The sequence below is a fragment of the Mesocricetus auratus genome, unplaced genomic scaffold, assembly GCF_017639785.1.
Source record: "Mesocricetus auratus isolate SY011 unplaced genomic scaffold, BCM_Maur_2.0 Super-Scaffold_100007, whole genome shotgun sequence".
Taxonomy (NCBI): domain Eukaryota; kingdom Metazoa; phylum Chordata; class Mammalia; order Rodentia; family Cricetidae; genus Mesocricetus; species Mesocricetus auratus.
Window position 1 is genome coordinate 31,389,803 of NW_024429191.1, and position 19,682 is coordinate 31,409,484.

General features: G+C 42.3%; 1 protein-coding gene across 15 annotated transcripts in view; it reads left to right on the top strand.

The window, feature by feature from the left end:
* The first annotated feature begins 118 nt into the window (after positions 1 to 118).
* Cdkl3 (cyclin dependent kinase like 3) overlaps positions 119 to 19,682 on the top strand; it is an 85,060-nt gene continuing 65,496 nt past the window's right edge. For 3 of the 15 annotated variants that reach the window (XR_005878200.1, XM_040748603.1, XM_040748602.1), the window contains exons 1-6: positions 3,107 to 3,288; positions 3,877 to 4,059; positions 8,706 to 8,900; positions 12,444 to 12,622; positions 14,405 to 14,517; positions 17,299 to 17,438. Coding sequence is in view for 14 of the 15 variants with exons in the window: in XM_040748603.1 (XP_040604537.1) it covers positions 3,895 to 4,059; positions 8,706 to 8,900; positions 12,444 to 12,622; positions 14,405 to 14,517; positions 17,299 to 17,438 (792 nt within the window). In the remaining variant the exon portion in view is untranslated. Of the gene's footprint in view, positions 287 to 3,106; positions 3,385 to 3,876; positions 4,060 to 8,705; positions 8,901 to 12,443; positions 12,623 to 14,404; positions 14,518 to 17,298; positions 17,439 to 19,682 lie in introns of those variants that run through there. The other 12 variants (XM_013111732.3, XM_021225909.2, XM_013111731.3 and 9 more) reach the window with 11 other exon arrangements.

A 19,682-nucleotide genomic window follows, 5' to 3' on the forward strand; every position in this document is an offset into this window, starting at 1 on the left:
CCCTGAGGGGGAGGGAGCGAAGTATCTAGAACCACGTGTTCCTGTGACGCCATTAGAACAGGTCACGTGACAGCGTCAGCTAGCTCTTGGTTTTAGATCTAAGGAGGCGGGTCGTTGAGTTTCAGGGCTTGACACCTCTAGTTATACTTCGTTCTTTTGGTTCCAAGTACAAGGACTTTGCCTAAACAGACGTTGTGGAAGGAGCCGCTTGTGTTCTAAGTCTAAAGAACGGAACAAAAAAAAAACCTGGATTTAATTCTCAGTTCCAAGTGACTTAGCAACTCTGGTACGTGGAGCAGGTACTCAAAGGGTCGCGTAGACTTACAATAAATATCTTTGACTGCTAACTAAGTTCGGCGCAAATGAGATGGGCTCACGGGCACTGGGACCAGTAGCCTGTTCGTGCTAGTGGGATACGGAAATGGGAATGGAATAAACTGTCCCAGCCTTAAAGACTGCACAGAATTAAGGAAATTGGGATCTGAATCTGCCTGCGTTTGAGGCACAATTGTACTTCTCAAGAAATATGGGGGTGTGATTTTAGAGCGTATCAGTGGGCTGCTGGTCGCCAAACCTACAAAAATGATTCAGATTGGGGAGAGACCGTGCAGACATAAGTGGGAGGTACTTCTTTAGTCTAAGATAACTCAGTACAGGTTTTAAATAATTGCAAGGAGGCTGCAAAAGAACCGGAAGTGCCCGGTCGTGGGTGATGATGCGCAGCAGGCTCCTCCTTTTCCGAGTCAGAATACCCACCCTCCGTTTCTAGCTCCAGTTGTGAGAATTTGCTACTCTGGGGTACCGAACATTTTAGTAGACGCGGAATAATTAGCTCTAGAAGGAGGAAAGGAATGAGAATGCCCCGCTCCACTCCTGCCCATACTCCCGTGAAACCAGGAAGGGTTTACGAGTGCTACTGTCTTCATCTCTCCTTTCTCCAAACTCTGAATTCTCTTGATTTAAAGTAACCTTGAGAACCCGATGTGTGGTGCATCTTCTGCTTATCCCACCATTCAAGTACTGGAAAGGATAAGGAGTTTAAGGGTAGCCTCAGTAACAGTGGAATGGCAGCCACCCTGAGCGGCCTGAGGACGTCATTTCTTTCCCCGCCCCCACCACCGAAAAGAAAACCTTGACGATTGTTAGGTAGGTCTAGCTCCGTAGCCGCTGCTGTGCACTCACAATGCGACTAAATTAAAAGTTAAATAGCCTTTTCTCCTTTTTGATGTGTGCGATAGAACCCTAGGCCCTCACAGGGCCATAGCGATATATATATATATATATATATATATATATATATATATATATATATATGGTTTTTGCGAGACAAGGTTTCTCTGGTTTTGGAGGCTGTCCTGGAACTAGCTCGTGTAGATCAGGCTGGTCTCGAACTCACAGAGATCCACCTGACTCTGCCTCTGCTGGGATTAAAGGTGTGCGCCACCACCGCCTGGCGGGCCCTTTATATTTTTATCGATCGGGGTATGACAGTGCACAAGCACACCCTCAGCACTGCACAGGTGGTGACAGGATTGCAAACTCCATGCCACCATGATCTGCATGGAGAGATACTGTTGTGGAAAAATAGTGAGACAGCCTCCTTAAGTTTCCTAGGCTGGCCTTCAACCCCCTTTGAGTAGCTAGCATAGGTAACAAGTGCCTTGCCTTTTTAATTTTATTTACTTATCATTATTATTATTTTGGTTTTTTTCTTTCTTTCTTTCTTTCTTTCTTTTTTTTTTTTTTTTGGTTTTTACGAGGCTATCGGTCCAGCTTGGCCTCGAACTCACAGAGATCTGCCTGCCTCTGCCTCCCGAGTGCTGGGATTAAAAGCGTGCGCCACCACCGCCCAGCTATTATTTTGGTTTTTTGAGACACGGTTTCTCTGTGGCTTTGGAGATTGTCCTGGGACTCGCTCTGTAGATCGGGGTGGTCTCAAACTGACAGAGGTCTGCCTGCCTCTGCCTCCCCAGTGCTGGGATTAAAGGCATGCGCCACCAACGCCCGGCTCCTTTTTAAAATTATTAATTTGCCATCCAACCATACCAATCCTGATCTTCCACATGGTTAAGAAGGAAGACAAACATGTGGGATTATATGCAGTGAAATGCTTGAGACATTTTTTATTCATATCCTGTTGCTTATCTAATAATTTAGAAATGGATTTTTCCAAGATGAAATATTTTGCCAAATTCCATGTACTTCCTTTGTCTTAAAGCTGGTTCTCTTTACACCAAGCAGACCCAAGGGATTGATATCTAGTCGTCAGGCTTCCTAGCCTTTTCCTACTGAGCTATCTATCCAGTTGACCTAATTTTACTATCATCCCAGGTAAACCGGGATCTCCAGAAGTGGAGCCCTTTACGGGTTATTTAAATGTCCTTGTGTATCACTCCGCCCAGTGAATTATTTGCTCTCCTAAAAAGTTTTGCGTTTCATGTGTAGTGAGAAAACTTTTTTTAAAGGACTGCTAGGGCCAGCACTTAAAGCAGGCAGATGAGCTCTTGGGAGTTCAAGGCCAGCCTGGTCAACATGGTGAGCCCCAGGCCAGCCAGAGCTACAAAGTAGACCTGTCTCAAAACAGAAAAGGATTACCAGTAGTTAGAAAATACATAGGAATATCGAGAGTGTTAAAGAATTGGTGTTAGAAATAAGTCAGGGGAGTAGCCGAGCGCTGAGTTTTTTGGCTTACCACTGCGCTACGCCCCTTGCCCCAGAACCATTTTGTCCGGTTTAAGGATCAATGTCGACTCTGAGGTCGAAATCAGATGTATGGAGTATTAAAATACCGTTGGCAAACTGTAGTCACAAGTCTTCCTTGGACCAGTTGTCTTTACTGGAAATCAACCTCTTAGGACCAGGCACAAACAGGTGACCTGCAGTCAGTCAGCCTGGCGACAAAACGCTCCCTTCTCAGCGCAGAATGAGCCCACAAGGGCGTTCAATCTGCCACAGAAACCGCCTTCCCCATTCGGCAAGCAACCTAGGCTCCTGCACCCCTCCCCTTGCATCTAGTTTCCGCTTCATGTCACTTTCCTTTCCGGGTCGGGACCCCAGCGATTTCCAGTCTTGCGTACTGCGGTTCCAATGCGGTCAGGCCCCGCCCCCACTCCGTTGCCAGGGCACCGGGCCGCCCAGAGCCGGCGAGGTCGGCCCTGAAAGGAGGCGTGGCGTCCTATGGCCCGCTGGCTCTTAGAGTCGGGCCTGCGGGACTACAGGATGGGTTGAGGTGGCGGCGGCTTTCCGGACGAGGTCGACAGCCCGACTCCGGTCGGGGCTGCTTAGACTGTGGGTTTGAGGGGAGAGTGGGACGCGTGTGTGACTGCAGTACCGAAGTGGGGTTCCCACGCTTGGTGGAGCGTACGTAGCCTCAACGGATCCGCAGTTAGTGGGACTTTTTTTGTTTTTGTTTTTCGAGACAGGGTTTCTCTGTGGTTTTGGAGGCTGTCCTGGAACTAGCTCTTGTAGACCAGGGTGGTCTCGAACTCACAGAGATCCGTCTGCCTCTGCCTCCCGAGTGCTGGGACTAAAGGCATGCACCACCAATGCCCAGCGTTAGTGGGACTTTTTAACCCGGCTTCCGTTGTCGTTGCTGCTTTATGAAAGGGAACTCATATTCTAAATCCCGTATTCTAAAAGGATTTCTGAATTAAGCGTGAGTCAGACCTTCCTTTAATTTCTCAGTCCCAAAATGCCAGATAAATGCAGGACACCCCTGTGTTCAGGTGAAAGTTGGAGCTTCTCCAACAACCGAAGAGTTCCCATGAACAGGCTGTGTTGTAGCCAACTTTACTGGTTTTTGTTCTTCTATCAATACATTATCCAGCTTAAAATTGTAAGGTGTGAGTTTTTAACATTTTCTTTATTTCTGTGTAGCAGAAACCAGCCTTGAAAATGGAGATGTATGAAACTCTTGGAAAAGTGGGAGAGGGAAGTTACGGAACGGTCATGAAATGCAAACATAAGGATACTGGGCGGATAGTGGCCATTAAGATATTCTATGAGAAACCAGAAAAATCTGTCAACAAAATTGCAACGAGAGAAATAAAGTTTCTAAAGGTTTGTTTCTTTTGCTTTTTATTTTATATACATATATTTCCCCCCCTTGGGAAAATATGAAGCCCAGGCTGGCCTAGAACACTTAATTTTTCCAGTGTTGATATTTACAGGCTACATCACAACACCAGGCGGCTTTTGCCCTGATAGTATAAGTCAAGAGAGAAATTGTTTTTTTGTTTTTTGTTTTTTTTTCAAGGCAGGGTTTTTCTGTGTAGCTTTGGATCCTGTCCTGGAACTCTGCTCTGTAGACCAGGCTGGCCTCAAACTCATAGAGATCCTCCTGCCTCTGCCTTGAGTGCTGGGATTAAAGGAGAAATTGTTATAGAATAAAAACTAAATTATGAAAGAACATTTCCATTAACAGATATACTAAGACCTGCATAGAGAAATTCTCATTGTCTACAATTTGTAATTTTTTTTAGTGATAAGCGATCTGTGTGCTTCTGTATAGCAGAATTATAATATTGTGAAGACATTCAGAACTATTCAACTGTAACACTTAAAAAAGTTCCGCTTTATACAAGGGATTGTGGAAGAAGCTAAGACTAGAAAGAAGTAAAAATTTATTCCTTGAAGACTTATAACCAGGCAGGAGGGTGCATAGAAACAATCCTGAGTGAGAGTGGTTCATACTCTGTGGTTAAGACCACTTGCTGCTTGTGGGGGACTAGAGTAGTTCCCCGACCGGTTTGAGGAGGCTCAAACTGCCTGCCCTGCAGCTCTCTTTGGCCTCCAGGGACACCTGCAGGCATGTGTGCATACTCACATACCCACACCCTCTTTTTTTTTTTGTTTTAATGGTTAATATTAAGTACCACAAAATTCAGTTTGCCAGGGTAGGTTTCTTGAAGAAAATATGGTATGTTCTTGGCCTTGAAGGGTGTGTAGCATTTGGGTGCAGTAGAGCTGTTGCTGAGTTCTGGGTTAGGGGAATGGGAACAGCATATGCTCAGAAAGACTAAAACAGACAAAGCAAGAGTGAAAAGGAATAGAAGAGAAACTCACTTGTGAGTTTCTCTTATAGATTCAGAAAGAGGTGTGATTATTGCAGTAAATTGGAAGTTCGTTTTAAAATGTTTTAGGCTAGGAAGTTGAAACTTGGTTTGAGGGCTTGATTCATAGTAGTTCAGTTGGCAGAGTGCTTGCCATGAAGCCCTGGGTTTGATCCCCAGAACCACATAAAACTGAGTGGTTTATATTGAGTTCTAAGCCAGCTTGAGATACATGACACCCTGTCTCAAAAGCACAAACCTGATTTTTTAAGAGATGAAAAGTGAAGATTTAAATTAATTGTAAAGAATTAATCTGTTAAGTATTAATGCGGCAGTGCTCTGTAGAGTGTATTAGAAGACTGAAACCTCAAGAGGTCTGATAAAGAATTTAATTCAAGGATCCTGCTCATATCGTGAGGCCTTTTTTAGAATTCAGCAGTGTAAATGACATAGGGAAAAGAGTTGGAGATGTCCTTGAAGTCCAGAGAATGCTGCAGTTGGTGTAAGTTAGAAGAGAATTTGAGAACTAGTTCAGTTTTGGAAATGTGGACCTGGAGATGACAGGAATATTTAACTAAAGACTATTAGGCTTCTACAAACAGTATCAAGAGAGATCAGGTGTGATAGGTCTACTTGGGCAAAGAACATCATGATGAGGTGAAGAGTGTGAACATTCCTTGGGGACCTGGTCCAAAACTGGAGACTGAAACTGAAAACAAAGCCTCCAAATACAGATGTTCTATTTTACTGGAATCTAGGTGCTTTGAGTCCAGATGTTTTATATGTGATGAAGAGTACAACTATTCATGCCTATCTTTATTTGGTACAAAAGAAGCATTTTCTTTCTTTTATTTTTGGGTTTTCAAAACAGGGTTTCTCTGTATAGCCCTGGCTGTCCTGGAACTCACTCTGTATGGTCTAGGCTGGCTTCAAACTCAGAAATCTGTTGGCTTTTGCCTCCTGAGTGCTGGGAACATACTGCCCAGCATTTTCTTTCTTTTTATTTGTATTACGGATATAAATCAGTTTGCTTCTAAAAAGAATACTATGCGCCACCAGTGCCTGGCTTAAAATATTTTTTTTTTACTTAAAAGATTTTCACTGTATGTGTGTGGGTGTTTTATGTGTATGGATGTTTTGCCTGTATGTTTATACTATGTTGGTGTAGTGCCCACAGAGGCCAGAAGAAAGTGTCATATTACCTGGAACTGGTGTTACAGAGCTGTGAGCTAGGAACCTGTGAGTTGACTCATCAGCTGTTAAGAGTAATTGTTGGCCGGGCTTTGGTGGTGCATGCCTTTAATCCCAGCACTTGGGAGGCAGAGGCAGGCGGATCTCTGTGAGTTTGAGGTCAGCGTGGTCTACAGAGCGAGTTCCAGGACAGCCTCCAAAAACAATACAGAGAAACCCTGTCTCAAAAAACAAAAACAAAAACAAAAGAGTAATTGTTGCTCTTCCAGAGGACCTGGGTTCCATTCCTAGAGGCCACATGGTGGTATTTGATTTTCTCTTCTGACCTTCCTGGGCATCAGCCATGCATCTGGTGTACAGAACTATATGAAAGTAAACTCATATACATAAAATAGTAAAATAAATAAATCTAAAAGAACTAGAGTCCTCTGGAAGATCAGCCAGTACTTTTAATCGCTGTTTCATCCTTCCAGGCCCCTTCTTTTTACACAAAATTTTATTGATTAGTCCCAACTAGCCTGGAACTCATTGTATATCTCAAGCTGAACTCAGTTTTCCTCACTCTGCTTCAGCTTTTGGAGCCCTGGGAGTACAGGCATGTGCCAGCACATACCTCTTTTCAATTTAGCATAATCTAGTAAGAGGTTCTTGCATTTGTTAGTAGTCTTAACCTAAAATGATTGCCCAAATAATTCAACTTTACCTAAATTTTTGTGGTAGAATCTGAGTAAATTACCGTCAGCAGTTAGAATAGCTGTGGAAAGGTTATCTAGTAATAGAAAAAAAATGTAATTAAATATGTTAAAAAAGAAGTCCCCTAGCCAGGCGGTGGTGGTACACGCTTTTAATCCCAGCATTTGGGAGGCAGAGGCAGGCAGTATCTCTGTGAGTTCGAGAACCCAGCCTGGTCTACAGAGCTAGTTCCAGGACAGCCTCCAAAACAATACAGAGAAACCCTGTCTCGAAAAACCAAAAAAAAAAAAAAAAAAAAAACCAAAACATATTTTTGGTATTCTTTTGCTTATGAAATGAGTTAATAAATGGCCCCTAAAACTTATGGTTTATTCTCTACATTTTATATTTTTGGATTTTTCGAGTCAGGCTTTCTCTGTGTAGCTTTGTAGATCAGGCCGGCCTCGAACTCTGCCTGTGTCTGCTTCCCCAGTGTTGGGACTAAAGACGTGTGGCACCACTGCCTGACTTTGTTCTCTACAGTTTAAGAGAAAATTAGAGAGTAAGTTGTGTAAATGTATAGCAGGTGCTTACTGATGTTGAAATCTAAGCTTGGGGTGAAGCGGCTCGGTGGTTAAGAGCACTTGCTCTTGCAGAAGACCCACGTTTGCTTCCCAGCACCCACTGGTGCTTCACAACCATTCTTAACTCCAGTTCCAGTGGACTCGATGTCATCCTCTTCTGACCTCTGGGTGCCAGGCATGCACATGGTACACATATACATGTAGACCAACACTCATATATATTCTTAAAATACAAAAATTCATGCTCTGGGGGAGGGCCTAGGCCCTGCCCTGGATGAAATGACAGACTCTGGAGATCCCCCATGGAGGGCCTCACCCTCCCTGGGGAATGGAGTGGGGATTGGGTGGGGGGTTGGAGGAGTTGGTGGAGTTTGGGGGAGGAGGGGAAGGAGAGGGAATTGACTTGTAAAGCAAGCTTGTTTCTAATTTAAATAAAAAAGATTTTTAAAAAATCATGCTCATTGGAAAGCATGAGGACCTTAGGGGCTAGATACATTCAGCTCAGTGTGTGAGAAGACCCCAAGTTCAGTTTCCAGAAAACAAAACAACCACATGAATGTGGTGACTTATATCTTTAATTCCAGCATTCCTCATTTAATCCCAGCATTCAGCACTCCAGAAGCTGAAGCAGAAAAGGTGTGAGTTCTGGTCTAGCCTGGAATACATAGCAATCCCTTGTCTCTGAAAAATCAAAGTAAGAAAAACAACTACAAAGATAACAAACATAAAACAAGATCCATTTTATTTTATTGATTGGTTTTTATTTGTTTGTTTTGCTTTGAGACCAGGTCTCTGTCTGTAGCTCTGCCTACCCTGGAACTACCTGTGTAGAGTAGGCTGGCTTTGAACTCAAGAGATTGGCTTGGCTCTGCCTTCCAAGCTGACATTAAAGGCCCATGCCATCATGCCTGACCCATGTGTTAAACACAAACCAAATTAAAAGGTAGTAAAACATTTCTTATTACATTGTAGTATGTTAGTTCTAAATTATTTCAATAATCAATCAGATGTCAACATGTCTCCCCTGTCTCTACAAGAAACTGCTTACAGTAATTTTTATACATTAAGAATGTACCAGATCACTTGAGACATTTCTGTTGAAAGAAAATAATCTGAAACTGTTGCTGTTTCCTTTCAAAATTATATAGGTGTTTGAATTACTGTTTCCAACAATTTTATTTAAAACTCTTGTTTCTTTTATTAATAGCAATTTCGTCATGAAAACCTGGTCAATCTGATTGAAGTTTTTAGACAAAAAAAGAAAATTCATTTGGTATTTGAATTTATTGACCACACGGTCTTAGATGAGTTACAGCATTACTGTCATGGACTAGAGAGTAAGCGATTGAGAAAGTACCTGTTCCAGATTCTCCGAGCAATTGAGTACCTTCACAATAATAATGTAAGTGCTTCAGAGTGAGCCCAGCTGGCATGGGTATGACTCACCAGTGCCATGTGAATAGTTCTGTTTTTATGAAGGTGGCTAAGAAATTTCTGTGTGTAATACTAATAAGCTTCCTGAAAATGAGAAGGGGGATATTGCCTTTCATTTTATTTGCAGAACCCAGAAGCATTTATTATTTAGTAACAGTAATGATAACTGTTAGAATAACTTAAAGGGAGGAATTATTGTTTTGCCTCATGATTTCAGCCCATAATTCTCTTCGAGCATCTTGGCTGTAGGAGCATGGAACAGTGTGCTTATATCATGGTAGACAAGGAACAGAAAGAGAAAGGGTTCCTTCAAGCATATGCCCTGATAACCCACTTCTAGCTAGACATCCTCCTGAAGCGAGCCACCTCCAGTAGCAGCAGTGGGAATATACCCTTCAATGAGCCTTTTTGAAGGGGATACTTCACATCCAGTCAGTGGCAGATACTAAAAGCAGTATCAATGATTTGGTTTAAAGGAATCACCATTGAACTGAAGAACATCTCTGAGAAAATGAGCTGTGCTTTCATGGAAGATCCCTTTAAATGAAGGGAGATTTGGGATCAGGAGGTAGACGTTAGATAGGGGATGGCAGTCAGTGGATGTCTTTGGGGAAGAAGACAGAGCAAAGTGTCACCACTTGACCTGTGAAATAATCAAGGAGAAAAAGCCCAGCTAATTTTAGTACTGACTTCAGTAGTATTTAAATAGTAATGTAGCTCATTGAGGTTTTTGAGACATGGTCTGAAACCTGTTGTGTAGGCCAGACTGACCTTGAACTCACAAAGATCCTGCTGCCTCTGCCTCTGCCTCTGCCTCTGCCTCTGCCTCCTAAATGCTGGAATTAAAAGCATGCACCACCAAAGCCCAGCCTAGTTCAGCAGTTTTTTGTGGCACTTTATTTTTTTCAGATGGCTGTACTTTCTGGAAAATACAAATAGCCAGGAACTAGCAATAAATTATATATCTAGGAAAAAGTAGTAAAATCCTTTGTTTTTTGAAACAAAGTTCTCAATGGGTAGCCCAGGCTAATGCCAAATTCATTATGTATCCCAGGCTAACCTTAAGTTCCAGGTCTTCTGCCTTAGGCTTCAGAGTACTAGCATCATAGTGTGAGCCACTGGCTTGTATATCAGAGGTCATTTTGTTATGGCTTTGAAAACTACGTATTAGTTCATGTGATAATGTCCTTGCCCCCTAGATCCAAGAGGAGGCAGTTATGAGATCATCAGGAGCATATAGAGTTGAGTATGTGGTACACACTTGCACTCAGCAGGCCACAGCAGGAGGATCACTGCAAGTTCAGACCAGCAGTGCTACATGTGCAGTTTGTTTTTATTTGTTTGTTTTGAGGCAGGGTCTCTCACGTAGTTCTGACTGTCTTAGAATTCATTATGCAGACCAGCCTGGCCTCAAACATACAGAGGTCTGCCTACCTTTGCTTCCTGAGTGCTGGGACTAAAGGCTAGCACCACAACACTCATTGAGACTTAACCTTGTTAAGCTTCCCTTTCTTATCTGTAAAATAACATGACCATACCTTACTGACTTTAAAAAAGCAAATAACTTGCTGAGCAGTGACGACACATGCCTTTAATTCCAGCACTGGGGCAGATTGGTCTTTGAGTTTGAGGCTAGCTTGGTCAACAGAACAAGTTCCAGGACAGCCAGGGCTGTACAGAGAAATGTCTTGAAAAACCAAAAAGAAAAAGTGAAATATAATACCAAATAGGCTGTAGATAGAATGTGCCCTCCCCCAACACTCCCGGCAAATTGAAAAGTGTAAATGCATGGATGGTGTCTGCAGGGAGTGTGGGCCAGACAAACAGCAAAGTATTGAGGATGAGATAAAGTAAGCTGGATTGAAATGTAGCTAGGAGTTCATTAGAGAAGTGTACCCAGGCTGCTACTGTAAGATGGAAGTCAACCTGAGCAGGGGACTTTAGAGGGTGGCAGTAAGTCAGGGAGGAGAAGACATGATTACACAGTTGCCCTGGACAGTTTTCCAGAGCACATGTGCACACAAAAGAAATGAAAATCTATAAACATTTAAAAAGAAAAGTCAGGAGGGACAGTGATGCTCTCCTTTAATCCCAGTGCTCCAGAAGCAGAAGCAGGCAGACTGCAACCTCATCTATATAGTGAGCTTCAGGACAGCCAGCACTTAAGTGAGATCCTGTCTCAGAAAGCAAAAGAATGTCATGAGAGATCCACCGTTTTATACAAGTACTATATGCTAACAAAAAGGAATAAATAATTAAATTGATTTAAAAGCTATTCAGCAAGTACAGTGTTGAATTCTTAGAAACACATCTACTGAGTTACTGAGTGAGTGTTCTGTTTTCTGACACATTTTTTACATGCCCCTAACTTTTTGTTGAAAACAGGATATTTAAAATAATGTGGCAGTTACAGAAATCAGAGTTTTCCATATCTCTCTGGGCTTACCTACCCATCCTATACATACCTGCTAAGTAGGTGTGGCTGGTCTGGAATTCATGATAATCAGGTAGCCTGTCACTTGCTAAAGTTCTACCAAAAGCCAAAATGATACTGTCACTTTGGAAAACAGCTTCGCAATTTTCTCCCTCCCTCCCTCCCTCCCTCCCTCCCTCCCTCCCTCCCTCCCTCCCTCCTTCCTTCCTTCCTTTTTGGTTTTTCAAGATGGTTTCTCCAAAACTGGCTTTGTACATCAGGCTGGCCTTGAACTTAAAGAGAGTCCTGCCTCTGCCTCCTGAGTGCTAAGTGTTGGCAAGCACCAACACGCCCAGTGGTATTTTCTTTAAAACAACCACCACCACCAAAATAAATAAAGCTGTTGACAGCAATATTATTCATAAATTCTGAACTAGTAACAAGCTAGAAGTTCACCAGCTGGTGTATGCTGTATCCACACTACAGAGCAGCACTCAGATCTAAACATCTGTCCAGCAGTACGGCCTATCCCTCTCCTGCCTAACTATTGGCCGTTTAGCTTTTTTTTTTTAAGTTTTATTTATTTTATTTATTTATTTATTTATTTTTGGTTTTTCAAGACAGGATTTCTCTGTGTCTTTGGAGGCTGCCCTGGAACTAGCTCTTGTAGACCAGGCTGGCCTCGAACTCACAGAGATCCGCCTGCCTCTGCCTCCCAAGTGCTGGGATTAAAGGTGTGCGCCACCAATGCCCGGCGGCTGTTTAGCTTTTTATTAGGCCAATTAGATCAATCAGGAGCCTTAAGTAGGTAAGGTGAAACAGCAACACATCTTTACATAATTAAATAAATGCCACATAAACAAATGTAACACATCTTTACATAGTTAAAGTAATATTCCACAACAGATTCACCCTTTCAGTGTCTATTTTGGCTTCATTTCATTTGGAAATGATGGATGGAGAATATGTAACTATTTTACCCATGATTAGGAAATGTCTTCACTGTCTTAACTGTGAGCCAGATTTTCCTCTGAATAGTTTTTGATTCTATATAAAATGAAACTATTTTAATATGTCAAATTTTCTGTTTGTTTTTAGATTATCCATCGAGATATAAAGCCTGAAAATATTTTAGTCTCCCAGTCAGGAATTACTAAACTCTGTGATTTTGGGTTTGCAAGGACACTAGCGGCTCCTGGGGATGTCTACACAGATTACGTGGCCACTCGCTGGTACAGAGCTCCGGAACTGGTATTAAAAGACACCTCTTATGGAAAGTATGTATACTTTGGGAATCCACCTGGCTTCTCCCAGGTGTGTCATTTTTCCTGTACTACTGACACTCTGCTGTCTGTGTCTGGCTTTAGTCAAAGAAGAGGGACACCTTTAAAGGTACTCCGAAGACCCTGTGGGCACCTGTGCTGTTGGCGACTGTGTCTGTGCTTACACTAGAGTGTTTAATGACTGCAACTGCTGGAGGCCTGTGCACATGTTCTTACACTGTGTGCAGGCTTGCTTTAATCTGTGCCACACCTCTGGCAGTGCTGTCTTCCCTCTGTTGAGGTTCTGCTCCCATGTTCTGCAATGGTTAAAGAAATATATATTTTATTTATTAATGCGGTGGGGCCCATGGCTGGAATGTGGGGATCAGAGGACAACTTTCACGAATCAGTTCTTTCCAACTATGTGGGTGTCTGGGATTCAGCTCAGGTTGTCAGATCTAGTGGCAGGTACCTTTGCCTGCTGAGCTTCCATAATTCTGTGTTAAACTAGGGTCTTGGAGGGCTGGAGAGATGGCTCAGTGGTTAAGAGCACTGACTGATCTTCCAGAGATCCTGAGTTCAATTCCCAGCACCCACATGGCAGCTAACAACTGTCTGTAACTAGAAGTCTGATACCCTCACACAGATATAATATGCCTGAAAAACACCAATGCAAACAAAATAAAAGTAAATTATATAAATAAATAGGATGTTGGAAAAAGTGACACTTTTTTTGACACTTTTCTTATAAAGACAGAAAGTCATGATTTTTTAAAAATTGTGCTGTTCCAGATGGCTCAAAAAGAAGCACATTCTCATAATTAATGAATATCCTACAGTGAAAATTTGTAAATAATACCACTTAAACATTGTCCCTTGGGGCTGGAGATGGCTCAGTGGTTGTTAAGAGCACTGGCTGTTCTTCCAGAGATCCTGAGTTCAATTCCCAACAGCTACAAGATTGCTCACAACCATCTGTAATGAGATCTGGTGCCTTCTTCTGGCCTGAAGGCATGCATGCAGGCAGAACATTGTATATGTAATAAATAAATCTTAAAAAAAAATAGGCTGAAGCTGGGTGTTGGTGGCACATACCTTTAATGTCAGCACTTGAGAGGCAGAGGCAGGCATATCTCTATGAGTTTGAGGCCAGAGTTCGAGGCGCCAGCCAGGTGTACAGAGCGAGTTCCAGGAAAGCCTCCAAAACAATACAGAGAAATCCTGTCTCGAAAAAACAAAACAAAAAAAAATGGCTGGATGTTGGTGGCACACATCTTTAATCCCAGCACTCGGGAGGCAGAGGCAGGCAGATCTCTATGAGATTGAGACCAACCTGGTCTACAGAGTGAGTGCCAGGATAGGCTCCAAAGCTACACAGAGAAACCCTGACTCGACCCTCCCCCCAAAAAAATTATCACTCCCCCTTCCCTGGTTTTGAGACAGGGCTTCACTATATAGCCTTGGCTGTCCTGGAACTCAATATGTAGACCAAGCTGCCCTCAAAACCACAGATATCTGCCTGTTTCTGCCTCCCTGGTACTGGGATTAAAGGCATGCCACCATCACTTATGGCTCTCCCCCTTTTTTGGTTGTAGTAATCAAATAACATAATGGCATATATTGCAACATTTTCTTGCATGAGCACTTTAATCATGTTCATCTGCCCTTAGTTTCTGTTCTCTTTCCCCACTTCATTCTTACTCTTTAACTGTGATCTGATGTAAAATGTTTTTAGACTAATTATCATACATATTTGTGCCTAACAAAGTAATTTACTGTGTTTTTCTTTTTTTCCAGACCAGTGGACATCTGGGCTTTGGGCTGTATGATAATTGAGATGGCCACTGGCAATCCCTACCTTCCTAGCAGTTCAGATTTGGATTTGCTCCACAAGATTGTTTTAAAAGTAGGTAGGTATTACTGCAATACTCTGTTATATGTCTAAGTAACTGCTTCCAGATCAGTTATACTTGATGCTCATGTTTAGGGAATGAACACTAAGGAAGAGCCTTGTGAGACAGGTGATGGCAGATGGGTTTCCATGCTGACAAACAAGGCAAAAAATTGTTGTGACAAGTAATATTTTCTCTGGAGGACCTCAGAGTCACTTGTTAATCATTGTTGCTAAGAAAAGTAGTACAATAGTGGTATACTTCACTGAGTTAAATCTCCAACTCCAGTACTACAATTTTTCTAAAAGTTGTGCTGTTCTAGAACTGATAGTTGGCCTCTGCAAATATTGCTCTTCTTTTTTTTTCTGGTTTTTTCGAGACAGGGTTTCTCTGTATTGTTTTGGAGCCCAAATATTGCTCTTCTAAACAAGGGCTTTTCAGTAACAAATTTGAGTCATATGCTTTTTAAAAGTATTGGAGATAGAAAATCAATTATTTGCTAATTCTCTTTTTACTAAAATGGATTTGTTTTAATGGTGTGTATGTGTGTGCATCTGTGTGTGGGTATGTGCATTAAGTGCTGGAGCCCAGAGACAGAGGTGTCAGATCCCCCGGAGCTGGAGTTACAGCAGTCAACTGTAAGCCACCACACGTGGGTGCTGGGAACCAAACTTGGATCCTCTGGAAGGGCAGCATGCCTGTAACCCCTGAGGGACCTCTTCCAGTCCCCTTAAATCATCCTCTTTTTCAACAACCACCACAAACCCACAGTAGAAAACCATGTAGTTAAATAATGTATTTAATAATAAGTTGATGAAAAGTAAAATTTAAGAGTATACTTGATAAGAGTTTAATTATCTTACAATCTGTTTTAACTCCTGTCTTAGATGCTTTTCCTGTTGCTCTAATAAAATATCTGATAAAGCAGTTTAAGGGCCATCAGGTTTATTTTGGCTCATGGCCCCAGGTTACAGTCCATCTTGGTGCAGAAATCATGGCAGGAGTTTGAGGGCCTGATTACATCACAGCCACAATCAGGAACAGAGAGTAACAAATACATTCATGTTGCTTGGCTCCCTTCCTCCTGGACCCAGCCAGGGAGTTGCCATCCACAGGAAGAGGCCAATTAATGCAATCAAGATAACTCCCCAGGGCGTGCCCTGAGGCTTCCAGGTGATTGACAATTAACACTGATCACCATAACTACCTAAACATTTTAGTAGTTTTGCACATGGTGTTGGAGCTTGAGGAGCCCCAAGTGTGCTGGGGAAACTCTTCATAAACACATAATTGCAGGATTCTGATGAAGACGGTACTGTGAACAGTCATTAAAGCAGTAAAACCTGGATTAACATTGATTGAAGATGATTTAAGATTAATAAAAGTCAGACAGAGCCTTGAAGCATCTACTTTATGTGCCTTTTTAAAGACCTGTTATGAGACTGTGTTAGAAGAGAGCTTGGAGGTGATAACACTAACCCTGTCATCTTACAAAGGGAACCAAGCCATACATGATGAAGAGATTCGCTCCATGGCACATTATTAGTGGTAGGGAAAGGTGCCAGAGCGTAGTCTCCATTAATGTTCACAGTTCTTTGCACTCTGGGGCTGCTGTTGGTCTTTCTTCTAGACTAGTGGTACTCAACCTTCTAATGGTGTGATCCTTTAATACAGTTCCTCATGTTGCAGTGACCCCCAACCATAAAATTACCTCATTGTTACTTCATAACTGTAATTTCACTACTGTAATGTGAATATCTGTTTTCTAATGGTTTTAGGCAACCCCTGTGAAATGGTCCTACAAGAACGCCAAGGGGTCATAACTCCCAAGTTGAGAACCACTATTCTTCTATACCATACTTTGGTTTCTGAATTATTTTACTGTGTTTTTTCTTTGCTCTGTAGACCAGGCTGGTCTTGAATTCAAACATTCCTTTCTGCCTCTGCCTGCTGAATGCTAGGATTAAAGTTGTATGCTACCACCACCTGGCTTTATTGTTTTAGCTGGGGTTGTTGTTGTTGTTGTTTATTTGTTTTTTGTTTTTTTTTTTTTTGAGACGGTTTCACTGTGGCTTTGGAGGCTGCCCTGGAACTAGCTCTTGCAGACCAGGCTGGTCTCAGAAATCTGCCTGCCTCTGTTTCCCGAGTGCTGGGATTAAAGGCATGCGCCACCACAGCCCGGCTGTTTTAGCTGTTTTGAGTAAGGTTTCAGTCTGTAAGGCTGGTGAACACCTGACAATTAAACCATTAAGATATAAGTAGAGAAACATGTTAAATTTTAAAGTACTAGCCGGGCATTGGTGGCGCACGCCTTTGATCCCAGCACTCAGGAGGCAGAGGCAGGCGGATCTCTGTGAGTTCGAGGCCAGCCTGGTCTACAGAGTGAGTTCCAGGACAGCCTCCAAAACAATACAGAGAAACCCTGTCTCGAAAAACCAAAAAAAATTTTTTTAAAGTACTTTTGCTGGTAATTATATATGTCTTAGGATTTGGGGGTAAAAGAACCATATGGCTTTATGTACCTGTCAGCAGCTTATGGAGGAAACCTCAGTGTTTAAAACTTATGTAATTTTTTTACAGAGCTGGGGATTGAACCAAGGCTTCACACTTGCTAGACAAACACTCTACTGCAGAGCTGTGTTCCTAACCCAGAACCTCTGTTTTTATGATATAGATTTTTTCTTTCACTGTAAAGTACAAACTGGTGCTCTTCCTTTTCTTCACATTCATAATTGAGCATATCACATGGGATTTCCACTGAAGCCGTTTCATGACTCAGACACTTCCTTCTCTTTGCAGGCAACCTGACCCCGCACCTGCACAATATCTTTTCCAAGAGTCCCATCTTTGCCGGGGTGGTTCTTCCTCAAGTTCAACATCCAAAAAATGCAAGAAAGAAATACCCAAAGCTCAATGGATTGCTGGCAGATATAGTTCATGTATGTTAAGACGTAAAGAATGACTAAGAATTTGCAAAAATCATAATAATATGGAGTCTTTTCTTCTCTTTGGTATTACAAATGGAGTCCACAGCTGGGCAAGCATTCTACCACTGAGCCACACTTGAAAGAGATTCCAAGTCCGGCGGTGGCGCACACCTTTAATCCCAGCACTCCAGAGGCAGAGGCAGGCAGATCTCTGTGAGTTCCATGCCAGCCTGGTCTACAGAGTGAATTCCAGGACAGCCTCTAAAACAATACAGAGAAACCTAAAAAAGAAAGAGATTCCAGAAAGACTCCTAAAGTGTTATTAACATGTTACATATTATGTAGAAATAATAGAATTTAAATGTAAGAAACTGAGGGGTAAATTGGGAACACTTGAAGGACTTTCCATATTTCCCACCACCTTCAGCATCTGGTCTACCAGACTAGGGCTTTTTTTTGTCCTGTGTTACCCTAACTTTCTACAGAGGCAACTGTTGACAATTACCATTCGAATGCTGAGGGTACAACAGCACCCAAATTCACACATTAGAGAAAATGCAAACTTTTTCTTGGTTGTTTTCAAAACAGGGTTTCTCTGTAGTTTTGGAGCCTGTCCTGGAACTTGCTCTGTAGATCAGGCTGGCCTTGAACTCAGAGATCCTCCCAAGTGCTGGGTTTAAAGGTATGCACCACCACCACTCTGCACGGAAACACAAACATTTTAAGAGGTGTGTGTGTGTGTGTGTGTGTGTGTGTGTGTGTGTGTTGGTTTGTGTACTGTGTGTGTGTTGGTTTGTGTACTGTATGTGCAGTATGCATACTTGATAGTATGAGTGTGTGTGCACATAGGTGCATCTTGTATGCATGTATTTCTAGAAGCCGGAACTTGGTGTCAGGTGTTCTTCCCTGAAACTTGCCATGCTTTGTTGTTATTGTTTAGACAGAATCTCTTTCTGAGGTATAGTACATAATTGACTAACATTCATGAGGGCCTGAGTTCAATACCCAGCTTGGGGGCAGGGTAGGGAGTATAGAGGGAGGGATACAGGAAAGAGAGGAGACTTACATGCCTTTTAGTGAATCTAGAGCTAATGCCCAATTAGTTTAATCCATCTGTCTCCTCTTCACTAATGCTGTGTTACAGATACATTTAGCCATGATATCTAAACTCAGGTCCTGAAGCTTACATGGCACTTTATCAACTGAGCTATCTCCCAGGCCTTTATTTCTTAAATTTTAAATTATATTTAAACTAGGTAGCATATGAACACAGTACAAAATTCAAAAATGTAAGGTGGGTTTACTATGAATAGCAAATCTGATTTTATTTCTCTAACTAGCCTGTTTCCTATACCAGGAGTGAGGTGCTTATTTCTAGATGAGGGTTGTATGACCATTGTTGTGGAATATTAGTTTAAGATGTGTTACATTCGTTTCTGCTGTGGAATATTTGTTTAATGATGCAAAGATGTGTTGCATTCTTTTTTTAAGATTTATTTTTATTTTATTTTTAAAATTTTAAATTGTTTTTTATATATATAATAATTTTTTATTTAACTTTTTACATGTTACTCTCAGTTCCCTCTCCCTCCCCTCCTCCCCCAGCCCCCATTCCTCCCAACCCCCCATCCCACTCCATCTCTTCTCTGCTCCCCAGAGAGGGTAAGGCCTTCTATGAGGGATTTTCAGAGTCTATCATATAATCCTGGGCAGGGCCTAGGTCCTTCCCCATGTGTCCAAGCTGAGAAAGCATCCCTCCTGTGGAATGGGCTCCCAGAGTCCATTTGTATGCCAGGAATAAATACTGCTCTACTTTCCAAGGTCCCATAAATTGCCGAGGCCTCCTCTATAACACCTAGGTTGGGGAGGAATGGGTGTCTGGATCAGTCCCATGCTGGCCCCTCAGTCATCAGTCTGGGGTCCATGCGTTCCCCCTTGTTTAGGTCAGCTGCCTCTGTGGGTTTTACCAGCCTGGTCTTGATTCCTTTGCTCATCACTCTTCTTTGCAACTGGGTTCCAGGAGTTCAGTGTGGTTTTTAGCTGTGGGTGTCTGCCTCTGCTTCCATCAGCCACTGGATGAGGGTTCTAGGATGGCATATAAGGTAGTCATCAATCTCATTATCAGGGGAGGGCATTTAAGGTAGCCTTAATGCCAGGTGGTGTATTTTTGTAGCTCTGTGAAGATCTCACTAGTGCCAGATCTCTCCTCCAACTTATAATGGCTCCCTCTATTATGATATCTTTCATCCTTCTTTC